Source organism: Canis lupus, chromosome 2 (genome assembly GCF_003254725.2).
Source record: "Canis lupus dingo isolate Sandy chromosome 2, ASM325472v2, whole genome shotgun sequence".
Classification (NCBI taxonomy): domain Eukaryota; kingdom Metazoa; phylum Chordata; class Mammalia; order Carnivora; family Canidae; genus Canis; species Canis lupus.
The window spans coordinates 75770643-75796276 of NC_064244.1; the positions used below are offsets into that span (position 1 = coordinate 75770643).

The 25634-nt window shown below is 51.3% G+C and overlaps 1 protein-coding gene, 1 long non-coding RNA gene and 1 pseudogene across 4 annotated transcripts; all 3 read left to right on the plus strand.

Annotated features, from left to right (window-relative positions):
- Positions 1–1951: 1951 nt before the first annotated feature.
- Positions 1952–4831, plus strand: LOC112660519 (uncharacterized). 3 transcript variants are annotated; one of them, XR_004813648.2, is made up of 5 exons: positions 1952–2233; positions 2525–2609; positions 2958–3048; positions 3245–3436; positions 4524–4831. It is a non-coding gene; the product is annotated as an uncharacterized LOC112660519 (long non-coding RNA). The 3 variants fall into 3 exon arrangements; XR_003137002.3 differs by lacking the exon at positions 2525–2609 and having other exon boundaries at positions 2024–2233; positions 4524–4826; XR_004813649.2 differs by lacking the exons at positions 2525–2609; positions 2958–3048 and having other exon boundaries at positions 2041–2233; positions 4524–4824.
- A 10537-nt stretch (positions 4832–15368) lies between these two features.
- LOC112660409 (cytochrome c oxidase subunit NDUFA4-like) lies at positions 15369–15941 on the plus strand (annotated as a pseudogene).
- A 791-nt stretch (positions 15942–16732) lies between these two features.
- Positions 16733–19291, plus strand: LOC112660502 (uncharacterized). Its single transcript, XM_025448044.1, has 2 exons — positions 16733–16853; positions 18326–19291. The coding sequence occupies exon 2, from the start codon at positions 18398–18400 to the stop codon at positions 19220–19222; it is 825 nt and encodes a 274-aa protein (XP_025303829.1). The 5' UTR covers positions 16733–16853; positions 18326–18397; the 3' UTR covers positions 19223–19291.
- The last annotated feature ends 6343 nt before the right edge of the window (positions 19292–25634 follow it).

The following is a 25634-nucleotide window of genomic DNA, read 5'->3' on the forward strand; positions in this document are numbered from 1 at the left end:
CCACCTGATGAGGAGTGCCATGGAGGTAAAACTTTCTCTTATGCATCTTTGAAGTTCCAGAAGAGGCCTGGCACATAGCAGGTACTGAGCAATGTGCACATTACCTTAAAAGAGGCAAAAAAATGAATGAATGGCACTAAAGGACACTTCGAAAGCCTGACTCTTCCTACCCTGAAAGTGCAGTTGACCTTGACATTCGTGAAAGGGCACATCTGGCGGCCATCACCTCTATGTGTCCCAGAGATGCTCAGCAGTGGTGTTTGGACGGTGGTTCTGATGACCAGCATTCTAGAGGATACTCATAGATATTCCATGACAACTGGGCCCATGAGAATGGAGCCCCACGAGGCAGGGGTTTTCATCTGCTTTATTCACTGCTATGGGCTCAGCTCTCAGAACAGAACCCAACGGGCAAGCAACAAAGAATCAAAGATCAGATGGGATCGGGAGACATGAGATCAAAATTCAAATAGTTCTTTCTTTTTTTTTTTTTTTTTTTAAAGATTTTTTTTTTTATTAATGATAGTCACAGAGAGAGAGAGAGAGAGAGAGAGAGAGAGAGGCAGAGACATAGGCAGAGGGAGAAGCAGGCTCCATGCACCGGGAGCCCGACATGGGATTCGATCCCGGGTCTCCAGGATCGCGCCCTGGGCCAAAGGCAGGCTCCAAACCGCTGCGCCACCCAGGGATCCCCAAATAGTTCTTTCTTGCGGGACTTTTCAGAGCCTTTAAGGTACCAGCGTTAACTGTTAATCACACATAATGATCTTAAGTCCAGACTCTCTGGTGCTTCGTCACCTTGTAGTTCCCCAAGTACCAGCCCCATTCCTCTAAGATGGGACAGCACAATGTCAGGGAGGCCCAGGATCAGGGAGGTGCCCCATGGCAATGGCACCAAGGGGACCCAAGACAGGAATGGCATGTAGGTTCTCTTGCCCCAAGGAAACCACTGCCTCAGCTGGGACCCAAGAAGATTGCTGGGCAATTGAGCTGGCGAGGGGTGGGGAGCAGGGACAGCCTTCATCCCACAGCCAGCGCCACCCCTTCTGGGGCTGAGCAAGGGGGAGTGGGAGGACCCCTGGCCCCCAGTGGGAGCCTGGAGGTGTGCAGCCCCCTCCCTCCCCTCATTCCTCTGCCTTCCTGGCACATACACGTCCAACAAATGTGGGACACCTGCTGGATTCCAGGCACCGTCCTGGTCACCGGCCCTTCTGCAAAGATGACGCTCACAGCCAGCAGGGGTGGGGTAGCGTGGCAGCAGGAATTCAGGGTCAGTCTGCTGGATGCTCTCCGTCGTTCTCCGCCCGGCCCCACCCTGTCGCGTTGGCTGCCCTGATGGATGACGTCAGCAGGCTCACTTGTCCTCAGGGTTTGGTTCAGTCAGGGGAAGCTACCAGCAGAGACCGAAGGACAGGAAGAGACAGTCGGGGTGTCTATTGCCAGCCCCCTTTCTGCAGGGCCTCAGGTATGTGGTGGCCACATTCCTCCACCAAAGGCCCTGGCTCCCAGCAGGAGGCCTCCTTTCCCCACAGCTACTACCTCTGGGCTCCAGAACCCCTCCTCCCTCTGCCCCTTCAGGCCTACGAATGGTATCAGCTCCCCATCCTTGCTAGTCCTGGGGTGCTTCCCCATCTCTTATAGTTTCTCCAACCCTGGCTGCGCTTCGATTAAATAGCCCCCTATCACCCTTTGGGGTTGACCTCTGTTCCCTTCCCGGACCTCGTTTTGGTTGAATGCAACAGAGACCCCCTAATAGCGGTGCATAAACGAAGGTAGGAGTGGATTCCCCTCTAACCGCAAAGTCCAAGCTGGCATTGCAGCCTCGCTCTGTGAAGCATCTGCTCTTTCCATTTCGAGGTTCCTAGAGCGTGCCCTCATCTGCAAGGCATTTGTTATGGGTTCAGCCCTGTCTCCCCCAGATTCCGATGTGGAAGTCCTAACTCCTGGCCCTCAGAATGTGACCTTATTTGGACATAAGGTCGTTGTAGATGCAATTAGCTAAAATGAGGTCATTTGGGTGGGCCCTACTCCAATATGGCTTATCCTTATAAAAGGGCAATTTGGACACAGAGACAGACATAGAGGGAAGACAGCCATCGACAAGCCAGGGAGAAGGACCTGGAACAGCTCCTGCCATCACAGCCTCAGAAGGAACCAACCCCACTGACATTTTGGTCTCAGGCTCCCAGAAGCTAGAGCTCTGAGGATACATTCCTGTTGCTGAAGCAGCCCAGTGAGTGGCCCCGGGAGACTCACACAGCGTGCAAGGCTCCTAGCCTACACCCACATTCCAGACAGCGAAAGGGAAGGGCAAGCATGTGCTTTATCTTTAAGCACCCAACCTGGAATCTGCATACATCTCTTCTGACCGAGTCAGAAATCAGCTCCTGGCCTCCCCTGGGCTGCCCAGGAGCCTGGAAATGCCCTCTGCGCAAGGAGAACGTCTGGTATCATAAAAGAAAGGAAGTATGGGTATTGGGGGCAGCTACAGGTCTCTGGCACCAAATACCACAAACGTTTTCAGATGTGAGCGGCAAGAAACCCCGCCTAAGGGAAACAGTGAGGACATGTACTCTCTCCCAGGACTTGACTTCAAGTCCAGAGGCCAGGTGAGCAGGGGGTTTCGGTGGCTCCGCCCGACCCCCCGCTGCTGGCTGTCTCCTGGGGCTGGATGTCACATGGCTGTCAGTGCCAAGCCAGAAAACAGGAATCTCAATTTAATTCAGGGAATTGGCTCCCCAGGGGATGGAAGTGCTGAGAAGCCAGCAGGAAAGGTGGAGGAACCCAGAGACTAGTTGAGCTACTCCCCGGATGGAGGGATAGAGGAAGGGGGTGCTGTTGGCAGGAGGGCAGGAGCCAGAGCCGCCCAGCAAAAGCGGGGCCCCGCCCAGGGCCGTCCAGTGGGAGCCATGGAGGAGGTGTAGGGAGACACTAGCCTCGTTTTTCTCTTCCTCCAGCCTTCCTGCCTCCCACCAGTGCCTCCAACCCATTGGCTGAACGCAGCTGGAGACCAGCTGTCACGGAACCTGGGAAATCCAGCCCATAGGAGTCAGTTCCCTCCTCCCTGCAACCTGCCCCCACCCCAACCTCAATGCTGAGAAATAAACCCAAGGCCAGAGCTTCCATGGAAGGGGAGGAGAGAGGTGGGACTGGAGGCCTCTGTAGGGCAGGCACCTCGGAGCCCCAGGGGCCCTTGAAGGGTTTTCAATGAGAGAACATGATCTAATGTATGCTTTCAAACTAGGTCTTCCCGACTGCTGAGTGGAAAATAGTCTAAAGAACAAGAATGCCTTCTGAGAGCCTCGCTGGGGTGCTGCAGAGGCTGTCCGGGTAACCAGGATGGCGGCCGTGGGTAAGCAGATGGCCAAGGACAAGGGAAGTGGCCAAGAAAGACGAAGCCTGGTATTCACGGGAGAACCACGCAGGACATGCACAAGTATGTCAGGCGACCCAATTCAGTGTCCCAGATACACAGCCAGGACACAGGGACCTGCACAGGGCAGACACTGGCTCGGTGCATATGGTGTGCAGATGCAGCCACCACGTGTGCACACACACGCACTCGGCAGGGCCGCACCCGCTGGGCTCGTCCTCACCTGGTTGCCCGCCCGCCCTTCCATGGAATACACCCCTGAAGAGTATATTCTCAGAAGGCTTTCAGCCACAAGCAACAGATGGTCGCTCAGTCGGTTAAGCATCCGACTCTTGGTTTCAGTGCAGGTCGGGATCTCAGGGTCATGAGATCGAGCCCCGCATCAGGCTCTGTCCTGGGTGTGGAGCCTGTTTAAGCTTCTGTCTCCCTCTGCCTCTGCCCTTCCCCCCTCAATCAATCAATCAATCAATCAATCAATCAAAATGACTTAAATGTAAGGCTCTTCTCACCTAACCAGAATGGGTGGTGGGGGTGGGACCAGTCAGTTAACTCAGTGGCACAGCGATGACACAGCGGACACGGGCACTTACTGCCTTGCACTCGGCCCGCCTCGGCGCGCACTGGCCTCTCCTCTGCAGCTGTCCCAGGAGCAGGTCTTGAGATAAGAATGTGGGTGTAGGTAGTTGACTGAGGAGGTGATCCTGAGAAGCACGTGTCGGGAGCAGGGAAGTGCGACAGGGAAGGAGGCCTAGACAAGGTGTGGTAGTGGACAACTGAGGCCCGATCCCATAGGGAACTCTGGGAGCCAATGCCTCAGAGCCGTCCATCCCATCTACATGTGAGGAGCCTGCCCGTGGGTCTTCCTACCTGCATCCCAAGACAGTACCAAGTGTGCACGGGTTTGGATTACTCATGCACACAGCTTCATCACACCTGGGGCATGGTGTGCAAGCACGTGCTCAGAATTTGAGCACATACACCCCCCCCACCTCCGCACACACCAGAGCACACACATATGTGATTCACGTGCGTGCTAGAGAGTAGACACCTTCTCTATGTTAAAACAAACATCCCGGCCTTAATCTGCTTGAGATGCTGTAACAAAATACTATAGAGTCAGTGGCTTCAACAACAAATGTTTATTTCTCAGAGTTCTGGAGGCTGGGGAGTCCAAGATCAAGGTGACAGCAGATCCGGTGTCATAGTGTGCAGACGGCCGTCTCGCATCCTCACGTGGCAGGAAGCTGCCATGTGTCTTCTTATAAGAGCACCAGTCCCGGGCAGCCCAGGTGGCTCAGTGGTTTGGCGCTGCCTTCAGCCCAGGACCTGATCCTGGGGACCCGGGGTCGAGTCCCACGTCAGGCTTCCTGCATGGAGCCTGCTTCTCTCTCTGCCAGTGTCTCTGTCTCTCTTTCTCTCTGTGTCTCTCATGAATAAATAAAATCTTTAAAAAAAAAAAAAAAAGAGCACCAGTCCCATTTTTAAGAGCTCTACCCTCATGACCTCGTCGCCTCTCAAAGGCTCCACCTTCTAACAGCCTCACACTGGGGGTTAGGATTTCAACATACACAGTTGTGGGGGGGACGGATGTTATTCCGTTCATAACAATCTCTCTCTGCTCCTTACTCTGATCTTAGGCTTGGGCCGGGCAAAGATCAGACATTTCTGATAAGAAGCCCACCCTCAGGAGCCCCACCTAAGGAAGAATTGCTGGAGAGAAGTGAGGGGAGCCCCAGCAGCCCCTCCTAGGCGGCCAGTTGGGATTCTCCAGCCCAAGGTGTAATCTCTCAAGTTACCAGCAGGGGATGCCCAAGAGCCACAATCGTGTTTCAGATATATATATATATATATATATATATATATATATATATATATATATATATTTTTTTTTTTTTTTTCCCCTAGCAGGTTCTTTGGTTTGTGTAAGGGTGTGTTTGTCTCTGGGTGTGTTTGAGGGAGAAGGTAGGTCTCAGGGGATCCTCATGAGCTGAGTGTGATGGGTGCACTTGCCACCAATGCTAGGGACCACATCACCCAGGCTCCAATGTCCTGGTCCGACATTGGTGCTTATTTCATGTTAGGTGAATAGATGAATAAACGGATGGATGGATGACTGGGAGAATAGAGAGAAAGGATGACTCAAGAGAAAAAGGTAAAGAGAGGAGAATCAGGAAGAAATGTGAAAAGCAGATGATGGTAGACGGGGGAGACAGACATGCAAAGAAGGTGGGAGTCAAGGTGGTGAGTGAAGGGGTGTAGTGCTGACCTGCCTACCTCGGTGCTTTGGTCTGAAATGTCTCTTCTCCCACAGGTCCCCCATTGCTGCCCACCACAATGTTCCCCCCATCTTTTCAGGCCAATTGGAGTTGGCCCCTTCTCCAGGAAGGCCTCCCAGAGCCCTCAGTGAGGGTCTGTTCTTCTTGCCTTTATGCTCCCACAGCTCTGGGAGATGCTACGGGGGACCTCTCTGGTCTGGTTAAAATATGTGTGAAGTCAGAGAGACCCAGGTTTGGTTTGAATTCAAGCTCAACCATTGCTGTGTGACCTTGGCCAGAAGACCTAATCTCTCTACACCTCAATGTCCTCAGCCAGGGTAATACCAGTCACTCCCTCCCAGGATTTTAGTCAGCATTTGAGCAAAACAAAACAAAACAAAAAACAAAACAAAGAAAAACAAAACAAAAAAACCACATAGCACAGGGCTTGGCATATAGGATGCATTGAACAGAAAGAAGGTGTCAATTATTACTCTTGCATTCCAGAGAGTCCCAACCTCAAATGATCTGCCCTCTTGTCTTGACTTGGGTTCAGAAAATACTTGACTTGGGTCATCAAAATGAATAGTGAGCACCACTGGTTAATGCATGTGAGCTCCTTGAAACACTCATCTTTGCTTAATTCATTTTTTAAACAAGTACAAGGTTATCTGTGGCAGTGTTGCTCAAAATAAAATATAACTGGAAACAACCTAAATGTATCCTGACAGGAGAGTGGATGAATTGTGGTATATTTGTAGAGTGCAATACTAAAGAGTGAAAGTGATTGAACTGGAGCTACATGTGCCCACATGGATAGATCTCAAAAGCTTTTCATTGAATAAAAAAGCAAATTATAGAATAATGCATTCAGTACACCATAATATATATAGCATTTGAAAGCATGCAAATCGATGATATGCCATATGGCAACGTGTAGGAACAGAATAAATGGGGAGAGCAATGATCAATCAGAGATCAGGATGGTGGCACCCTCCCAGACGGGAAGGAGCAATGTTGGCAAGGTCTTCATGTGACTTCAACTGTATCTGCGAGCTTATTTTTGAGTTCTTGAATATGGTATGAGACCTTCTCTGTTTCAATCTTCACAACAACTCTGAGCACGAAATATGAAGAAGGAGCTCAGGGAGGCAAGGTAAAGTGTCCACGCTTACTTAGCCTCAGAGAGACAGAGGTGGGAATCGAACCCAGGTCTCCTGATCCCAGCTGCCCTCCCTGTCAAGCAGGCTCCTTGGGTTTTTACTAAACTGGTGGCAGTGATCTCAGGGACAAAAAAAAAGTGCCAAGGAGCTGGGGCAGAGCAGTTCAACTCTGCTGGGCTAGTCAAGGAAGGAGGGCTCTGACCCACTGGGCTCAGAGCTTGGTCCATGCCTGGTAGGTGCTTAGGCCCAGGCCAACCTAGGGGAGGTTTCCCACCTTCCAATCTTTCCTGGTGCCCTCCTGGTTGGGTCAAAGGTCAGAGCTCTAAGCCAGCCTTGGTAGGGTCTCTGTAGTAGGAGGGAGAGGCCTTCTGGTCTCTGAACTGGATCTTCTCCTGCTCCTACAGCCTCTTCCACTTCCCACCCCAAGCACAAGCAACCCAAGGGTATAGGCAGGAGGATTGCCACTAAGTGAGCTCTAGTCCTGAGGACACATCAGGATGCCCAACCAGGACCTCAGCCTCAGACTCCATACCTGTCAGGGGCACAGATGTTCCAACTATTCCAAGACATGGCCTGGCATTCTTTCATTTTCCTTCCTTCCTTCCTTCCTTCCTTCCTTCCTTCCTTCCTTCCTTCCTTCCTTCCTTCCTTCCTTCCTCCCTCCCTCCCTCCCTCCTTCCCTACCTCCCTTTTTTTCCAAAAACCTGCTAAGCACTAGGGCCCATGCTGGTCACTGGGAGACAGGGATGAGAGACAGACCCTAACTTTCAGGGGCCCAGGGTCTGCTTGGGATGTCAGAGGTATAAATAGATAAGCACCAAATAGACACTCAATACATGTTTGGATCAAAGTAAAGGAGACTGGCCCATGTGGCCCAGAGAAGGACAGTGACTTGCTCAGGTCACAGAGTGGCCCAACGACATAACGGAAACTGAGGCCCAGGACTCCAGACTCGGTCTAAGCTCTTTCTACTGCATCCCACCTCCACTTTTTATTTGTTTTTCAAGTTGATGATTGTGAAATATTTCAGGTATACAAAAAAGTTTCATGAAAGGCACCTGGCTGGCTCAGTAGGTAAAGCATGTGACTCTTGATCTAGGGGTTGTGAGTTTAAGTCCAATGTATGGAGATTACTTAAAAATAAAATCTTTTATTTATTTTTAAGATTTTGTTTATTTGTTCATGAGAGACACACACAGAGAGAGGCAGAGACACAGGCAGAGAGAGAAGCAGGCTCCATGCAGGGAGCCCAATGTGGGACTCGATCCCGGGTCTCCAGGATCACACACCACACCGAAGGCAGGTGCTAAACCGCTGAGCCACCCAGGGATTCCCAAAAATAAAATATTTTAGAAGAAGAGGGAGGGAGAGGGGGAGAGGGAGGAGGAGGAGGAGGAGGGGGAGGAGGGGGAGGAGGAGGAGGGGGAGGAGGAGGAGAGGGAGGAGGAGGAGGGGGAGGAGGAGAAGGAGGAGAAGGAGAAGGAGGAGAAGGAGGAGAAGGAGGGCGCCTGGGTGGCTCAGTCGGTTAAGCAGTTACCTTTGGTTCAGGTCATGATTTGGGTCCTGGGATCGAGCCCCAGGTGGGGATCCTTGTTCTGCTTCTCCCTTTCCCTCCGTCACTCCCCCGCTTGTGCTCTCTCTGTGTCAAATAAATAAAATATTTTTTAAAATTAAAAGAGGGACACCTGGGTGGCTCAGGAGTTAAAATGCCAGCTTTCAGCCCAGGGCGTGATCCTGGAGTCCCAGAATCAAGTCCCGCATCGGGCTCCCTGCATGGAGCCTGCTTCTCCCTCTGCCTGTGTCTCTGCCTCTCTCTCTCTCTCTCTCTCTCTCTGTTCTCTCATGAATAAATAAATAAAATCTTTAAAAAAATAAAATTAAAATAAAAAAAAGAAAGAATAGTACCATGCCCCTTAGAAATTCAGCATCAAGCTCTGTCACATCTTCCCAGTGACCACGGGCGCCTCCCTTCCCAGCCTGAATCAATTGCTCTCCTTGCTTCCTGGGACACGTTTCTTTTGCAGGCTCCACGTAAGAGCTTCTTGAAACAGAAGCTCTGAGGTATTTTCTGACACCAGCCAAGTCTCTGAGACCTGCTGAGTAGCCAACAAGTTGATTCAATCCTGGCACTGTCTATCCGGTACTAGTGTCAGACCCCACAAGTTAAAGGGCTCTGTCCATGTGACTGTCCCCACTTCAGACACAAATCCCACCACTCCCTCCTTGGGTTGATAATTTGCTAGAATGTCTTGCAGAACTCAGAAAAACACTACTCATGGTTACCAATTTAGTATGTAAAGAATTCAAGTGAGCCGCCAGTTGAAGAGCTACACGGGGTGCGTGATGTAAAGAGGCGCAGATACGGTTCATGAGAACGGCGGGTCTGGAATGGCCGTTAGAGACCGTTCGGCAGCCCCTTCTGGAGACTTCTGCAGTTGAGCAAACGGAGGCCCGGGCCATGCAGCAAGTTAATAACATAGCCTGGCCTAGAACCCAATTTCCTCATCTGTCAAATAATGAACAGCCAGTATTTATTGAGAGTTGACAACATACCAAGGGCTCAGCCTTGTAGGGCAGGTGTTCTTATTATCTTCAGTTTACAGATGAGGAATTTGAGGCTCAGATAAGAGAAGGAAGCTGCCCGAGGTCCTACAGCTGGTAGGGCCAGTACCAGCCAGACTCTCCCCGGGAAGTTGTTCTCTGGGAACACAAGGCTTTTACCTCACTCTCTAATTGAAAGGATCTAAGTGATCTAAAGCAGATTTACAGGAAGCGAGAAATTGTCAGCAGCTGCTTCCCACGTCTCAGTGGGGGCAGGAGGAGGAAACCCCTTCAAATGGAAGGTGACCCCCCCCTCCGCTGAGAATCTAGGCAGCAGCTTTGCAGGGTACAGCCAAGAACCGGAAATGTCAACCCCACCACGCACAGCCTGAGGGGGGAGATGCCCCAGAATGGGGGTAGGGGGAGGAGGCGAGATGGAGCAGGGTCTCCTGCCAGCTTCATGGCAGGAGGCCTGAGCCTGAGGAGAGAGGAGGCCAAGACACATGAACTGAGTCATCTCCACTTATTCCAGGTGGGCTGCTTGTCGTCCTGTGCGGCGTTGTCACCCCTCTGTCACCCTCTGTCACCCTGTGCCTTTGGGAAAGTCTGTCATGTACAATAGCCGCGTGTCTGTGGTGGTTTGAGGCACCGCTGAGGAGGGACTAGTGGTCATGGTGGCCTGGTCATGGTGGCCAGGTGCAGGGAGGGGGGTGCCCCCGAGAGAAGGCGACAGTCACAGAAGGGGAGGCAGCAAGAGGGGTCTGAGAACTGGTCCAGGAGGAGGGAGACAGAGTGAGTGGGGACGAGAGACCTCAACAGCCCCCTGGGCTTCCTCCGAAAAAGTGGGCGAGGTTCCGAACTTCCCACAGCACATGGAACGGAGGCTTGGGCTGCTGTGTGTTTTGTTTTGTTTTGTTTTTTAAGATTATTTATTTATTTATTTATTCATGAGACACACACACACAGAGAGAGAGAGAGAGAGAGAGGCAGAGACACAGGCAGAGGGAGAAGCAGGCTCCATGCAGGGAGCCCGATGCGGGACTTGATCCTGGGTCTCCAGGATCAGGCCCTGGGCCGAAGGTGGCGCCAAACCGCCAGGCCATCGGGACTGCTCTGCTGTATTTGTTTTATTTTCATTTTTTTTAAGATCTTATTTATTCATTTGAGAGAGAGAGAGAGAGCATGAATGGGGGGGGGGGCAGGGAACAGAGGGAGAAGCAGATTCCCTGCTCATCAGGGAGCCCGACATGGGGCTCGATCCCAGGACCCTGAGATCCTGACCTGAGCCGAAAACAGATGCTTAATGGACTGAGCCACCCAGGCACCCCTGAGCTGCCTTATTTGATTATTTAAGGAAAAGGGGCAGCCTGGGTGGCTCAGTGGTTGAGCGTCTGCCTTCAGCCCAGGGTGTGATCCTGGAGACCGAGGATCAAGTCCCACGTCGGGCTCCCTGCATGGAGCCTGCTTCTCCCTCTGCCTGTGTCTCTGCCTCTCTCTGTGTGTGTCTCTCATTAATAAATAAATAAAATCTTTTAAAAAAATAAAATAAAGGAAAAGGAACCCCAGAAGGCCGGACGGCTTGGGGGTGGACCTGTTACATGTGGAAAACGCTCAGCACAGCGTCTCCACTCAGTAGATGCTTCACAAATGACAAAGCGGTGACAGCCCGAGCGGTGGTAGGTACTGCGATTGGCAGGCAGATTGCTTGGGTTCCTAACCTTGTCCCTGTTCCTTTAGGTGCGTTACTTCACCTCTGCCCTTCAGAGTCTCATGTGAAAAATGGGGGTGCTAGTCATATGTACCTCGTAAGGTTGGAACGAGTGACACATGAATGCGTGCGCCTAGAGCGCTTAGCGCAGTACAGTAGGCAGCTTCTCCAGAGAAACAGAAGCAGTGAGAAATAGAGAGATGTCTTAGCCTGGGTTCAGGTTGTGATACCAAAATGCCACAGACTCGGGGGCCTTGAAATAACACCCCTTTATTTCTCACGGTGCTGAAGCCTGGGAGTCTAAGATCAAGGCATTGGCAGCCTCAGTGTCTGGTAAGAGCCCGCTTCCTGGGGCACAGAAGCGCTTTCTTGCTGTGTCCTCACGTGAAGGAAGGGATGGGGATGCTCTCTGAGGCGCTAATGACAGGAGGGCTCCACTCTCGTGACCTGCTCACCTCCCCAAGACCCCACCCCCCCTTAACCACTGCATTGGGGGCTAGGTTTCTTTCTTTTTTTTTTTTAATTTTTATTTATTTATGATAGTCACACACAGAGAGAGAGAGAGAGAGAGGCAGAGACACAGGCAGAGGGAGAAGCAGGCTCCATGCACCGGGAGCCCGATGTGGGATTCGATTCCAGGTCTCCAGGATCGCGCCCTGGGCCAAAGGCAGGCGCCAAACCGCTGCGCCACCCAGGGATCCCAGGGGGGTTAGGTTTCAACCAAGGAATTTTGAGGGAACACAAACTATTAGTATATATAGATGCGTATTCAGTCCATAGATACATGTGCATATCAATCAATCATCTATCTATCGTCTGTCTATATGAAGACATTTATTGTCAGGTCTTGGCTCACGCATTATGAGGCTAAGGCCCAGGAAAGCAGGTGGTGTGGTTCAAAGGACTGAGAACCAGACACCTAGTCGTGTAGATGTCAATCCAGGTCTGGAGGTCTAGGACCAGGAGGTCTGATGTTGGGGTGATGGCCAGACTCAGGGCCTCCAGAGAACAAATTCAACCTTTTTGTTCTATTCCGGCCTTCAGCGAGTTGGGTAATGCTGACCCACGCTGGGGTCTGCTTTCCTCAGCCCACCAATTCAAATACTACCCCCTTCCAGAAACATCTTCACAGACACACCCGGAAATAAGGTTTAACCAGACACGCAGGCACACCCATCAAGGTGACCTAACCAAGTGGACACAGAAAGTGACACAGACATACAGCAGCTGGGATGCAGTGAGGACTAGATACACACAGGCCATTATTATGATGGTTTTATGGATAAGGAAACAGAAGTTCACAAAGGTTCAGCCACTTGGCCACAGTCGCACAGCTGCCGATGCTATGCTGGTGAACTGGGTCTCAGAAAAGAAACACAAAGAGATGCACCTGATTTGTTGCTCTGCCAATTCCTGCGATATGAACATTCCCGCCATGGCTGATTTCAAGCTACCAGGGGTTTAGCAGCCTGTTCATCAAATTCCAGAATATTGAACAACTTGGCTCTCAGGGGCCAGGACGAGCTGACTCCGGCATGCCCCTGCTGCTCCACAGTACCTGTAAGCAGAGGGGGCATTTCTCACACAGTCTACAGGGTCCATTGGGTACCTTCGTTGCCCCTTTTGCAGACTGGCAGACTGAGGTTTGAAGACGTGAAACCACTCACCCAAGGGCGCAGCATGAGCCAGTTACTTGCTGTCTACTTCCTATGTCTTCTCCCAGCAAGGTGGTTGATAAACCTACGGATGCCCATCGTCCCCACCTCCCCTGGAGGGAATTTCCTGATGACAGGAGCCTTGTGCCCTCCCACCTTGGCTACTGTACCTAAATCCCTAAGGTGGCTTGGCAGGAGGGAAGTTCTTGTTGGCTGGGGCTCCTGCCAAGCCACACCTGCCCCAGTGCTTCTGAGCTCAAATCTGTCCCAGCTTGTACCTGCCACATGTGGGCTCGGGGAAGGAAGGCTGTTTTGGCAGCTGGTGAGCAGAGGGCCTTTATCCTTGAGAGTGTTGGGAGAATGAGGGTGTGTGACTCACTGTGCTTGGGAGGGTGAAAGCCTGTAGCTACGGGGAGGGCCAGAACCCAGCCCAGCAGAGATTTTCATTCCTGCAGGCAAGCTGGTCCCATGCCAGGTAAGAACTCAGGTGAGTCACACTGCTAATAGTTGCCTGAGGCCGGGCACAGAAGTCCTCAGGCAGGGTGGGACAGCCAAGAAAGTTTCATGGCCCTTGGCTCTCGCTGTCCCCTGGACTGACGTGGGGGTCTCATGCTTGCAGCCGCTGAGCTCATGCTTGGGACTGCCAAGCTCTGCTTGCTCCTTATCTTTGATGCTTCCAGGAGCCATGTGACAGAAAGGACATGGGAACACCATTACAGTCCACAGGGGAGAAGAGCAGCTGCTGAGTGGCAGGTGTGGGGGTGGGGGGTGGTTAATAAACAGTATATAGGGTAATGGGGCAGGGTCCTAAGGTCTCTGGAGAAGGAGGCTGTTCCCTCCATTCTGGGAGAGCCCGAAGGAATGAGATGCTCTCGGGAAACTCCTCATGCCTAGGATAGAGAAGGGGCCCCCAATGGACATGGTGGGACACAGGAGGGGATAGGTTGAACGGCCCGGGTGGGATGCAGGGGGGTGAGGGGAGAGGGAGGGGCAAGGGATGAAGCAAAGCCCAGCTGGCTTTGGCAATGGAGCTAAGGATCCACTGTTGGAGTTGGACCTAGTGGAGCAAGGGTAGGGGCTTCTGTGGCTGGAGACTGTGTAGGGCACCCACCCAGAACATTCTGAGACTCTAGCATTCATCCCTACGGTGCTAGAGAGGGAGAGGCAGCTGGGCTCACTGGGTGGTGGAGGATGGGGTTTGGCGGGGGACAGAGCTAAAGCGGCCCACCAGCCTGTGTCTCCAGGTTGGACCGCTCCCAGTGCCACTCAGTTCACAGAGTCACTTACTGTGTCCTCACTGAGTGAGAGGAGTAGCCCCCTCTGCAAAATTAGAGTAGAACCCAGTAGAACCCTGGGTTTTAATTTTGAATGTGGGGTGAGCTTGGTAAGTCCCTTGCCCTTTCTGTGTCTCAATGACCTTATTGGAAAAACCAACTACCACTTCTTAGGGGCACTGTGAGGATTAAATGGGAGGGTAGAAGGTGCTGGCACCTAGCACGTACACCATGCATATCAGTTTCTTGGGAATGGGGCTGGGCACGGGGTAGGGCAGGCAGCTTCCCCATACCCTCCTCCTCATGTGTCTTCATGCTTGGGGTCAGCTGGCCCCTAACCAGCCGGCATGACTCAAGACTGGGCTCTGAGAGCTCAGGATCTAAGAACAGAACCTCCCCTTCTCCCCGCCCCCCACCCCCACCTGGGAAAAGCGCTTTTAGTCTCCTTGACTCTACTTTTGGCTCCTTGCCTCTTCTGGCTCTGGAGGCCTCTGTGGTCCCCAGAATACCTAGAGAGCCCCTGGAGTTGGGGGAGGCCAGAGAGGGACGGTCTTGATCTTCTGGGACACAGCCTGGCTTTCTGGGAAGATGGAGGAATAGCACATTCCTCCTAAAATAATTGTCCTGGAGCTATTTCCAGAGGCTTTTAGTGCCCAGGCCAGAAATGGCCAGTGATCTCGATGCCTGGGTACCTTCAGGACAGACGGCAGAGGCCCAGCCCTCCGCTGGCTGCCTGCCTGCCTGCCCGGCCCCCAGGCCAGAGGAGAACCAGGCCAGGCTGACGCCCTACAAGAGAACTGTTGACACCACTTCCCTGGTCCACCGAGCTCCCCACTCTTCCTCCTTCTTGGGGGCCCTCTGATCCTTCCTCTTGGCTCCCCGTTTCAGCAACTATAACCACCCCACCCCAGGCAGAAAGGACTTTCTTTCACCCTTAGTGGCTGTGGGTTGTGGAGGGCCCAGGCTGAGGCTTCCATGTTACAGCACTCGATGATCTTGGGTCTGATCACTCAGAAACATCAGATTAAACCCAGACCAGAGAACCCTCTCCAGAACAACGTGGCCGTGCTCTTCAAACGTGTCCCTGTCACGGAAGACAAAGGAAGGGTGAAGGAAACCAAAGACACCTGAGGACAAAGGCCACGCGTGCTCCTGGGTTGGATCTGGTGTGGGATGAAGAGTTGCCACGAGGAACATCACAGGGGCAATCGGTGAAATGTCAATGTGGACTGTATATTAGTCGGTCGTACTCGACCCCTGCCAAACATCCTGTATTTGGCCACTGCAGTATGGGGGTGTAAGAACATGTTCGAGACATCCATTCATTCTTGGTGTAGGGACTACTTAGTGTCCAGCTTTGATCTGTTCTTCTCTTGGACCGGCGGCCCCTGGCACAATCATGTGACACCAGATCCTGGGTCAGGCCATGAAGCATCCGAGCTTGATCCTCCTCTTCGTATTTATTGGCGTGGAAGGTACTGGAGCAGTGCTGTACGTCTTGGGCCTGGCATTGTTCGATCCAGAGGTCAGTTGGGATAGGAAGAATTACCCAGAACCCTGGAAAAAACTGGGTCCCCATGATCAGTACAAGCTCTACTCAGTGAAGATAGATTACAGCAAACTAAAAAAAGAAGGTCCAGACTTCCAAATGAAAGGTTTCACTACAAAGCTACTTAGAATGAAGGTCTTCCAGAAATCATTTGCACAATTTTCCACTTATCCAGGAAGTATTTCCCCTCTAATGCATGAAATCATGTTGATGGAGACGCCCGGGTGGTTCAGTGGCTGAGTGCCTTTGGCTCAGGGTGTGATCCCGGGGTCCAGGGATCGAGTCCCACACTGGGCTCCCTGCAAGGAGCCTGCTTCTCCCTCTGCCTATGTCTCTGCCTCTCTCTGTGTCTCTCGTGAAAAAAAAAAAAAAAAAAAGTCTTAGATTAAAAAAAAAAGAAAGAAATCATGTTGATGTATCGTGTTGGGGTTTATACAAATAAATAAATATCTAAAACTTGAAAAAAGAAAAAAGAAAATGTCCCTGTCTACTCAGCATGTAGGAGATCCATGCCCAGGTGTTCAGGGGTAAAAGATGGTGTTGTCTGCAACGTCCTCTCAAACAATAGTTGTGTGTGTGTGTTTGTGTGCACATGCAGTGATAAACGTGGCAAGAGCATTAATAATCTGTGGATTTGGATAAAGACTACAGAATTTGTTGTCTTGTGAGTTCTCAGGAAGTTTGAAAATTTTTCAAAGATAAAAATTAAAACTGTATTTTTAATATTTGAGAGGACTGGATGGAGGGAGGCTTTTCTTGGCAAAAATGTACTGGATGCCCCCAAGGGACCAGGGCTGGGTGAGGGCCATGGAGGTCCTGAGATTTGCTGGCCGGAGTCTTCAGGCTCTGGCCAGAGCCCGCCGTGTGCTAGATACTCCACGCTGGATCGCTGACCTCAGCGGGCAGGAGACACAGAGCAGTTATGGTCAAGAATGGGTCACTCCAAGGGTTAGCACTTTGGGGAGACTCAATAAATGTTTGCTGAGCCAGTGGGAAGAGGGAAGTGATTGATGCTGACCACGGCCAATGGGAGTTATATCAGGGCCAGCATAAAACTTCTTGACTCTCAGCATAATTAAACACTAGGAAAACAACAAGACATGCAGGAAAACATCCACCCTAGTCTCGTTTTAAAAATAGGGCCCATCTGTCCTGGAGGGCTTAATGTGGTGCTGGCCCTGAGGCAGGGGCCTGGCCAGGATGACCTCTGGAGGCCCCTCCCAGCTCTAGGATTCCATGATTCTATGACATGGCCAGCAGTCTGGAGTGGCGGCATGAAGGTATCTCCAGTGGAGAGCAACAGGAGGGCTAAGTCATCTACCTCCTAAAGACAGAGTGAGCGTGGGAGGGGGCCCTGCGGCAGATGGGGCCCAGTCAGCCGGGGAGGGAGGGGTCGGGCACTGTGCGGGTCAGCCCTCAGCCACCTCCTGTATTTCCAGAGGAGGAGATGGGGTGGGGTTGGACCTGAAAGGGAAGAGCCAAGGGTCTGTACATTCCACTCGATTCAGACCCAAAAGACAACGGCAGCTGAGGGCCGTGGGCTGGAAGAGGGGCAGGCAGCTGCTTCCTGGGTGGGACAGGCTCAGATACTGCTCTGTCCTCACTGGGCAGAAGTGGGAAATTAGCATCAAGCTGGCAGTCTTGGGGAGGGGGAGAGAGTGGAGCCTTCCTCCTGGTTGGGGGTAGGGGAGTATTAAGGAACCCAGGGACAGGGGGACAAGGAGGGGAGACAGGCTGAGACAGGAGATGGGGGTACATGGACTGAGCATCTTCTGGGCCTGGCCAGGCCTTAATCTCAGTGAAGTGCCCACATTCAGGCCACAACGAGTAGGGATCCCAATGCCCCCCGCTCTTGTAGAGTGGATGAGGAGACCTCCTACTGCCAGAGAGGGTCAAGACCACATATCCTGGAAGACTGTGACCTTACAAGTCCAGCCCCGTTGGTGGACTTGTCATACTACCCCCTCCCCTCATTTGGGATTCCTAAAGTCAGGATCAACTTAGTGCTGGAGTTTAGCAAGTGCCCCCGCCTCTGGTTCTCCCCATTAGTGCTCCCATCTAGCAGGCAGAGGAGATGTGGTGAGAACTCTTCCTAAAGAGATTGTGAGGGGGGCCGAAGTCACCCCAACATAGCCTTGTCTTTGAGGGGTTATCAGACACACACCCAAGATAGTACCTTGGCCGCACCACTAACAAGCTGTGGAATCTGAGGCAAGTCACATCATCTCTCTGAGACTGAGTTTCCCTTCTGTCAACCAGAAATAGAATAGTGACCACCTCCTTGATTCATAGCAACAATTACATGCAAGACACAAGCAAAGCTCCAGGCGCAGGGACAGTGCATATAGTGTTACATCACTTCCAGGACACATTTTTTTTTTTAGTATCAGGTGCATTGTGTTGTTGATGATTAGCTATTTAATATTACCTGGAGAGAAGGTCTCTCAGTGCTTGGAATTTCCCCATTAGAGATTCAGTCTTTGGATTTTGTGGTCTCCTGGAGTCTTTACTTAAAAGGCAAATGGGAATTTCAGAATATGGGTGTGAGTTCAAGGAACAAGGAGACTGCCTCACTTGTCCCTAAGGGTCGTCCTCTGGCCTCAGTTGTTCTAAGGGTCTTGCCTTCCTCCTCATCTCTTGCTTTCTGAAGAATAGGATGTCTGTTTTCCAGTGTGAAAATCCCTGGGTCTAGGAGGAGGAGGAGAGGGAGGAGGGTGGTGTTGGGGAGGCAGAGGGAGCACATGCGGAGAAAGTGTGCAGGGAGAGGGCAGGGAGCCATGGAGAGCCGACCCAACTGTCTTCTCCAGGCCCAGGTAGCCAGCCTCCGGGTGAGCCCAGAGCAGGTCGGCACCACGAAGCTCATCTGCCCAGCTGGGACGATGTCTGGACGCCCAGGGAGCCGTTCCAATGCTTGCAGCCGCTTGAGCCATCCCAATAGCCTGTCCTCCTCAGCCCAGACTCCCGCCTGGCCCCACAGCCCCAAGTGTCCCCGCACCCCCAGTGGCTCGGATTTCTGTAACAGCAGTGGCCCCTTGGAGCAATCGGAGGGCCCCAGCTCCCCCAGACTTCCCGTGAGGAACATCTGCATGGGCCGCCCCTACAACTCCAAGTACGTGGAGACGAGCCACCTCGCAAACCACCCCAAGGTGGCCAGAAGGCCCTCTTGCCGCAGCAGCCCCCATTGCCTGCTCTGTACAGAACGTCCCTCGGGCCCCTGCAGCCCCACCTTCCTGGACCAACTCATCAGAGGCATCAACTACCTTGACAGATCCACCAATGCCTTCTGTACCAATGGTCCCAAGTCATCACTGAGCCTGCCAAGGCTTGCAGCCAACTACCTGGAACGCGTGGCCAACTCCATCCACCTGGACCACCCAGACCACTCCTTCCCCCGCAGTAACTCCAGTCCCATCACCAGCACGGCTGCCTCTGACAACTACACCAACACCTGCATGGTGCCTTCCCCCAGGGGTGTCAACACGCTGCAGTATACGGATGAGCCTGCCGGCACCAGTTACCCGCACCGGCTTCAGAGCCGGAGCCTCACACCTGTGCTGCCGCAGAGGCCCGGGATGAAGCTGCCCGAGCTCCCCTTGTTCGGCAACGGGATCTTTTCCTTAGGTCGCCTTCCCAAGCTCTGGGAAGCAATCCGCTCGGGCTTGAGAGCCCCCGAGCCCATCTCTAAACCCTGTAGCTGGTGGTAACATCGACCATGAAATGGGTACATGTCCATCAAGCTGCAGGTGTAGAAAATAAATTGTGGCAAAATGTTCCTTCCAAGACTCTGTTGGGGAGGTTTGGGGGGGCGGGCAGTGGTTTCGACAGGAGGTTTATGAACTCGAGGACCTACAGAGCCAGGAAGGTAAAAGCTAACGGGTGAGCCGGGCTGGGTGGGGAGGAAATACTTGGTCTAAACCCAGCTCTCCAACGGGTTGTTGCTTTTTCAAGAGAAGCCAGGAATCTCATTTTTATATGCTAACAACAAATTCAAAAATGTCATAGTGCTCTGTGGGCTCAAGAAAAATACTTGCAGGTGGAATGTGAAGCACACAGGCCTCGGTTTGGAATATCTGGTTTACATCTTGAATGGGTCACCGGGGAGTTTCCCCATGGGAAGAAATGGACTAGCTATTCATTTCCAATCCCTCTCCATCCTCTTCTGATTTTGAGATTGTTGTTGATGTTGACTTCAGCACTGTTCATCGTGAGCAGAAATAATAATGACGATAGTAATAGCAGAACTTCCTAGAGCACTTACTATGTGGCAGGTGCTGTTCTAAGTGCTTTCTATATGTTCTTTTATTTTATTCTTTATTTTTTTAAGATTTCATTTATTTATTCATGAGAGACACAGAGAGAGGCAGAGACATACGCAGAGGGAGGAGCAGGCACTATGCAGAGAGCCTGATGTGAGACTCGATCTCAGGATCCTGGAATCACGACCTGAGCCAAAGGCAGATGCTCAACCACTGAGCCACCCCGGTGCCCCTTTATATTATTTTAAAGATGTGGTTTTAATGACCAAGGCTTAGGGTGGAGGTAGAGGAAAACTTTAGGATGCCGAGTGGGAGAGGCAACCAGGGATCATTGCCACTGGAGGTACTGCCCTTCCTGGGAAATCTCTAATGAATGGTTCTATCCAGGCTGGATGAGGGCCAGGAGGGTCAGAATGAGGAGGTCCCAAGTATCTTGCTGCAAATGTCTGAGAAACTGTTCTCTGGGCCACTGAGGGTTCCAAGCCTTCGGAGACCTAACTGATTTGGGTGATGAGAAGTCAGGACCCACAAGGCACCCAGTTCTCTACCATCCTGCTGGCTGAGGGACCATAAAGACTGTGATTCCAGCCTGACTGTGCCACTAGTCTACTCTGAGACCTTGGGTGCATCGCTTTCTCCCCCTTAGGCCTGTTTCCCCTTCTGTAAATGAGTAGGGTAGCTTTAATGGGCTCTAAGGGACCCAGGCTCTGATATTTCTGAGTCTATCCTCCTAGTCCCAAGCCAGGCCTGGGCTAAGAATCAAGAGTGTCTCCCCACCACCACCCCTCCCCCGCCCCCTTGACCCTTGAGAACTCAGGCCACCTGAGTCCTGAGCCAACTTCCCATTTCAGCCCTCAAGGCCATTTCTGTGTGGCTCTGAACTTCAGGTCCAGGCCCTTTTCTTGGTGGAGCTTTCCTGTCTCCTTGGAAATATGAGGGCCAATGGCAGGTCAGAGTGTGGAATGGGGCTGACCTTGAAATAATGCAGAACCTGCAGTTCTACAAGATTCCATGACTCTTGGAGGGAGTGGCCTGCTCTGGCTGAGCTCTATGGCCAAAAAGAGAAAGTGGCAAGCCTGAATATCCCTGCCAGGAGTTCACCATGGAGGTCTCAGGATAGGAGGAAGAAAGGGGGAATAGGATTTTAGTTTACTGAATTCACCCTCACTTGTATTTCATCTCCGGAGAACCTGGGATATCCTCTCTAGGTCCAAAGCTCAGCAGTGTAGCACACTCCTTTCCTTGTCTCTTGCATTCCTTCCCTCCCAAGAGAGAAGACTTTGGCCTTTGTCTGGTGGGTCTGGTGGGTTCTCCAGTGACCCATCCCCCAGGTGAACACTTGTAGGAATACAGCTTATTAGAATCCATTTTGGCCTGACTCAGGAGAGGGTGTCCTGATTCCCAAATCCTCTGTCTGGCCGCTCAAAGCCATCCCCTTCCTGCTTTAGGTCGGTATTTGCATAGGATTTGTCCCTGACTCTCCTGGAGATGCCTACCACCCAAATAGTTTAATTTCCCCTAATCAGAGCATAAGATCCTTGCCTAGGACACTGTTCCTGAATTCCCCAGTGTCTAGCCCACAACAGGGGCTCAGTTATAAATACTGATTATAGGGCCGTGTGCCCAATTGATGCTCAGCAATGATAACTACAATTGTCTGATGATTAGAGTGTCTTGCATGCAATGGGTGTTTAATAATTATCCATGATGGTGGCCAACATTTATTAAGCTCTTCCCTATACACCAGTCATTGTTTTAAGCGCTTTCTACATATCAACTCATTTAATCCCCATATCAGTCCTTCAAGGAAGGTATTATTGTCCTTATTGTATGAATGAGATGCACATCGAGGTTAGGCATAAATGATTATGATAAAGATGATTACACCGCATACAACACAGTGACTCTTCTAAAACTGGATGGCAGCCATCATTCTAGAGTATTATGTGTACAGTAGGTGCTCAATAATTATCTTCATGATTATAACATCTTTCAAGTAGTAGATGCTCTGCAAAAGTACACAGTGGATGCCCAATGAATGGCAAATATCATTACAGAGCGCAATACATAGTAGGTGCTCAAATGAACTTTGACCATTGGTGGGGGTTTGGGTTGAACGTGAAAGGGACAGGATGTCTGCATTTAGCCCAACTGCTCCTTGGATACTCACTGCTCACAAACCCCTTGCACCAGTCACTCAGCTCAAGTCCTGAGAAAATAAGGCTCTTCGCTAGAGAAGGCTCTCTGTTCCACATGGCCATGCAGAGGCCACAGGAAGTCCTCCACGTCCACTGTTCAAGCCATGCATCTGCAAGGTCTGTGTAAACAGGAAGCAGCGTGCTGGCTACAGAACAATGCCACAGCCTAGTGTGCTGTCCGGCTTGTAAACAGAAGAAGCTAGGTGTCCCCACCGCTGGGGGCGGTCGGGGAAAGTCCTTCACGCTGCAGAAGTACCTCATCATTTATTGAGCGCCCACACTGTGTTCCAGGCATGCCACCAAGGCCAGAAATATGGGCTTTCAGCCCTCTCTGCTCCCTGTGAGGCTCGGTTTTAGTACCCCATTTTGCAGAGGGGAAAACTGAGACTCAAAGAGTAGAAGTGACATGCCCACGCTCCTCCAGCTGGTTCGGAGGAGAGCTGGGATTCCCACCTGGGGCTTGACCCTCAGCCAATGCCCTTTCTATCCAAATTGCTTCTTTTCTTAGTGTTTATTGAATGGACTCCAAAAGAAAGAGAGGTAAATCTTGGTATCCAAAATATGCGGTAAATTAGACAAAACAAAAATGGTGTTTAACTCCAGGGGTTTGGGCTGCTCCTCAACACCAGTGTTCCAGACAGGGCAGTGTTAACCCGGGATATGCTCTTTCCGGGAAATAGGAAACAAAGGGAGAAATTTCCTCAAAGGTCACCTGTGTCTCAATTGCCCAATCCACTGGTCCCTGCATCGTTGGGGACCACTGGGGATAGGTGCGTGACATCAGAATGATTTTTGTATATATTTTTTGAAAATCTACCATAGCGCTTTTATCAGACAGATAATTTGATATCACTATTCTACGATTCCAGAAAATACATGTGTACTGCCAAGGCGCATGTTGGAGTGACACACTGTCCTGCTCCCAACCCTCACTCCTCCACCCACCTTTCCTGTCTCTGAACCTCATGAACCTGACTCTCCCCCACTCTAGCCCTCCCCAGCCCCCAGCTCATTCCTGAGGCCCACCTTACCCCTCACTGTCCTTTCTGTCTGCACACAACTCACTCTGCTTACTCTACAAAGGAAGCAGAAAACCAGGGGTGGGCGATACCCCCTCACCCCCAACCGCATCCACATTGCCCTCTTTTAGGTTGAAATCTCAGTAGAAGCAAAGAGCCTCAGACATGTGCTGTGCCTGAGTTGGTACCACCATTTTTGGCAAACTTAACAGCCTCTGGGCCCCTCCCAGCAGGGCAGGAATTTATCGTGAACAATTGAACAAAGCCGGGAACTCGAGGGAGAAGGCACAGGACATTCCAAAAGGATTTCTCTCAAGCTCCAAAAGACAACATGTGGGAACACTGCAGAAACCTCATAACCTAGCAAAGAAAAGCATGAAAGGGACGGAAAATCTGCCCAGTAGGAAGGGCCCTTCAGGCTGGAGGAAGGAATTAGGGGGCCGGGGTCAGGAGGCCAGGGTGGGAGGCTGGCCTCTGCCGTTCATGACCGTCCACCTTTCTGGCCTCGGATTCGTGGTCCTTAAAAACTGAGGGAGTTGCAGAAGTAAACACACAGATGCATGCGTACCCGTTCACAGCAGTGCTTTATTAATCACAACGACCTGGAAACAGCCCAAATATCCAACAATAGGATAGGGTTGACGAAGTATGGTGAGTTTAGGGGGCACTATACCAAATGACTATGAGAACTATGATGTACAAAGTCAGTGTGAGTGCTGTTCAAAGGAGCTGTCCCACAAATCGCCAACAGTTACCATTTGCAATAAAAGACCATGTAGTAGTATGTAAATCCCCGCACTGCTTGGAATCTGGAGCCAATATGGCAAGAAAAAAAATGGTCAGCTGAGCTAACCAGAGTGCTTACCAATTACAGTTGATCTACACTCGGCGAACGTTTCTTATCTCATCTCAGACTGGTAATAAATAGTTTGGGGACTGGCACCGAGCCGTAGAGACATTTGTAAGTAGCCCTGGCGTTGACTGACACATGGAACTGCGTTTCTGAAGAATTAGGCAAGGGGAGCAAGACATGAAATGGTACACATAACACTGAGCACATGCGGTAAAATGCATGTGTGTACGGGAGCAAAGGAAGGGAAATGAACAGAGCACCAGCTACGGGCCTTGCACAGAAGTCTTCTATAGCTGAAGCAAGAGTGTGCGGGTAGGAATGTGAGGGGGGGTGTATGCAGGCCATAAGAATTCCAGCCTGGCTGGAGAGCGGGGGGGTGCGTGAGTGACAAATTCAAATTATAGAGACCATTTATGGTCAGCTCAGGAGCGAGGCTCTGCAGCAGTATCTGCAAAGTGTGTTATGAGAAACCCCAGTCTTGTGCGATGTTAAAAGATTTTTTCATAAAAACAAATGGCTCCTTTCTCAAGTATCTTGAGGAATGCTGGATTAAGTAGAGTTGGGCAAGCCGATTTTGCTGGAGGCTTGCTCAGAAACTTTCCTGTGTTGGTATCCCTTGAGATGGCCAAAGGGTAGGAAAGAGCACAGCGTTCCCAAACTTCTTGAGCAGGGAACCCCTTTTTGAAGGAGCATCTCAGAGGGCAGGTGATCCATGAGGTACAGAGTGGGAACCCTGCCCTGGGGCCTGGGACCCCAGGTGGGGAGTTCAGCAAGAAAGTGATTGAGAGAAAAAAAAAAAAAAAAAAAAGAAAGTGATTGAGAATGATAAGGGTTGGTGGGGAGGATATCTGGAAGGGGCAGAGGGACCGAATCAAGGCCATTTTCAGAAATGTCACATTTCTGCCTAGGCAGAGTTGCAAATAACCCAGGTGGAGGCAGAAATGGATATGGTCAAGAAAGTTCTAGAGTCTGACAGATGTGGATGTGAAGCCTGGCTCTACCTCCTATTGACTGTGTATGATCTAGGCAAGCTGCTTCATGCTCGGGGGCCTCAGTTTCTCTGTCTTGAGGAGGGCAGTCATAAAACACACTCACTTGCCAACTCCCCAGAACTGTGCTAGTAACCAAATGCGATTCAGCGTGAATCAGACAGCAAGGGGAGTTTATCTGCCTGGAATACAAACCAGAAGGGGGAACATTTATATCTTATGCCATGCTTGAACCAACTTGTTCTTTCATTCAAGTGAAATCATCCAAGTGCCAGCTCCCTGCCAGGCACTGTGCCCTTCACAGGAGATGTGGTTGGGAACAATACAGAAACCAGACCATCATGCTCCCTGCCTTTATTACTCCTCATAATAATTTTTAAGAGATTTTATTAATTTATTTGAGAGAGAGAGAGAGAAGGAGCACAAGCTGGGAGAGGGAGAAGTAGGCTCCCCAGATGTAGGGCTCCATCCCAGGACTCCCAGATCGCAACCTGAACCGAAGCAGACGCTTAACCCACTGAGCCACCCAGGTGCCCCCATGCTCAGAATATTAAATGATCTTCCAAATTATTGTCATTGTAAAAATGTTGCAAGAGCAACTTGGGGGAGGCAGGTTGTGGGGAAGTGCAGCAGGGAACATGACCTAGCCTGAGAAGGCAGGGAAGGCGGGAAGGCTCCTATGGTGGCATGATCTTGGAACTAAATGCTACAAGACAGTAGGACAAGTGGGGTGGGTATTGGGTGGGAAAAGCACTCAAGAAGGAAAAGCATGTACAGAGACCAGGTTGGGGGAGGGGTGTG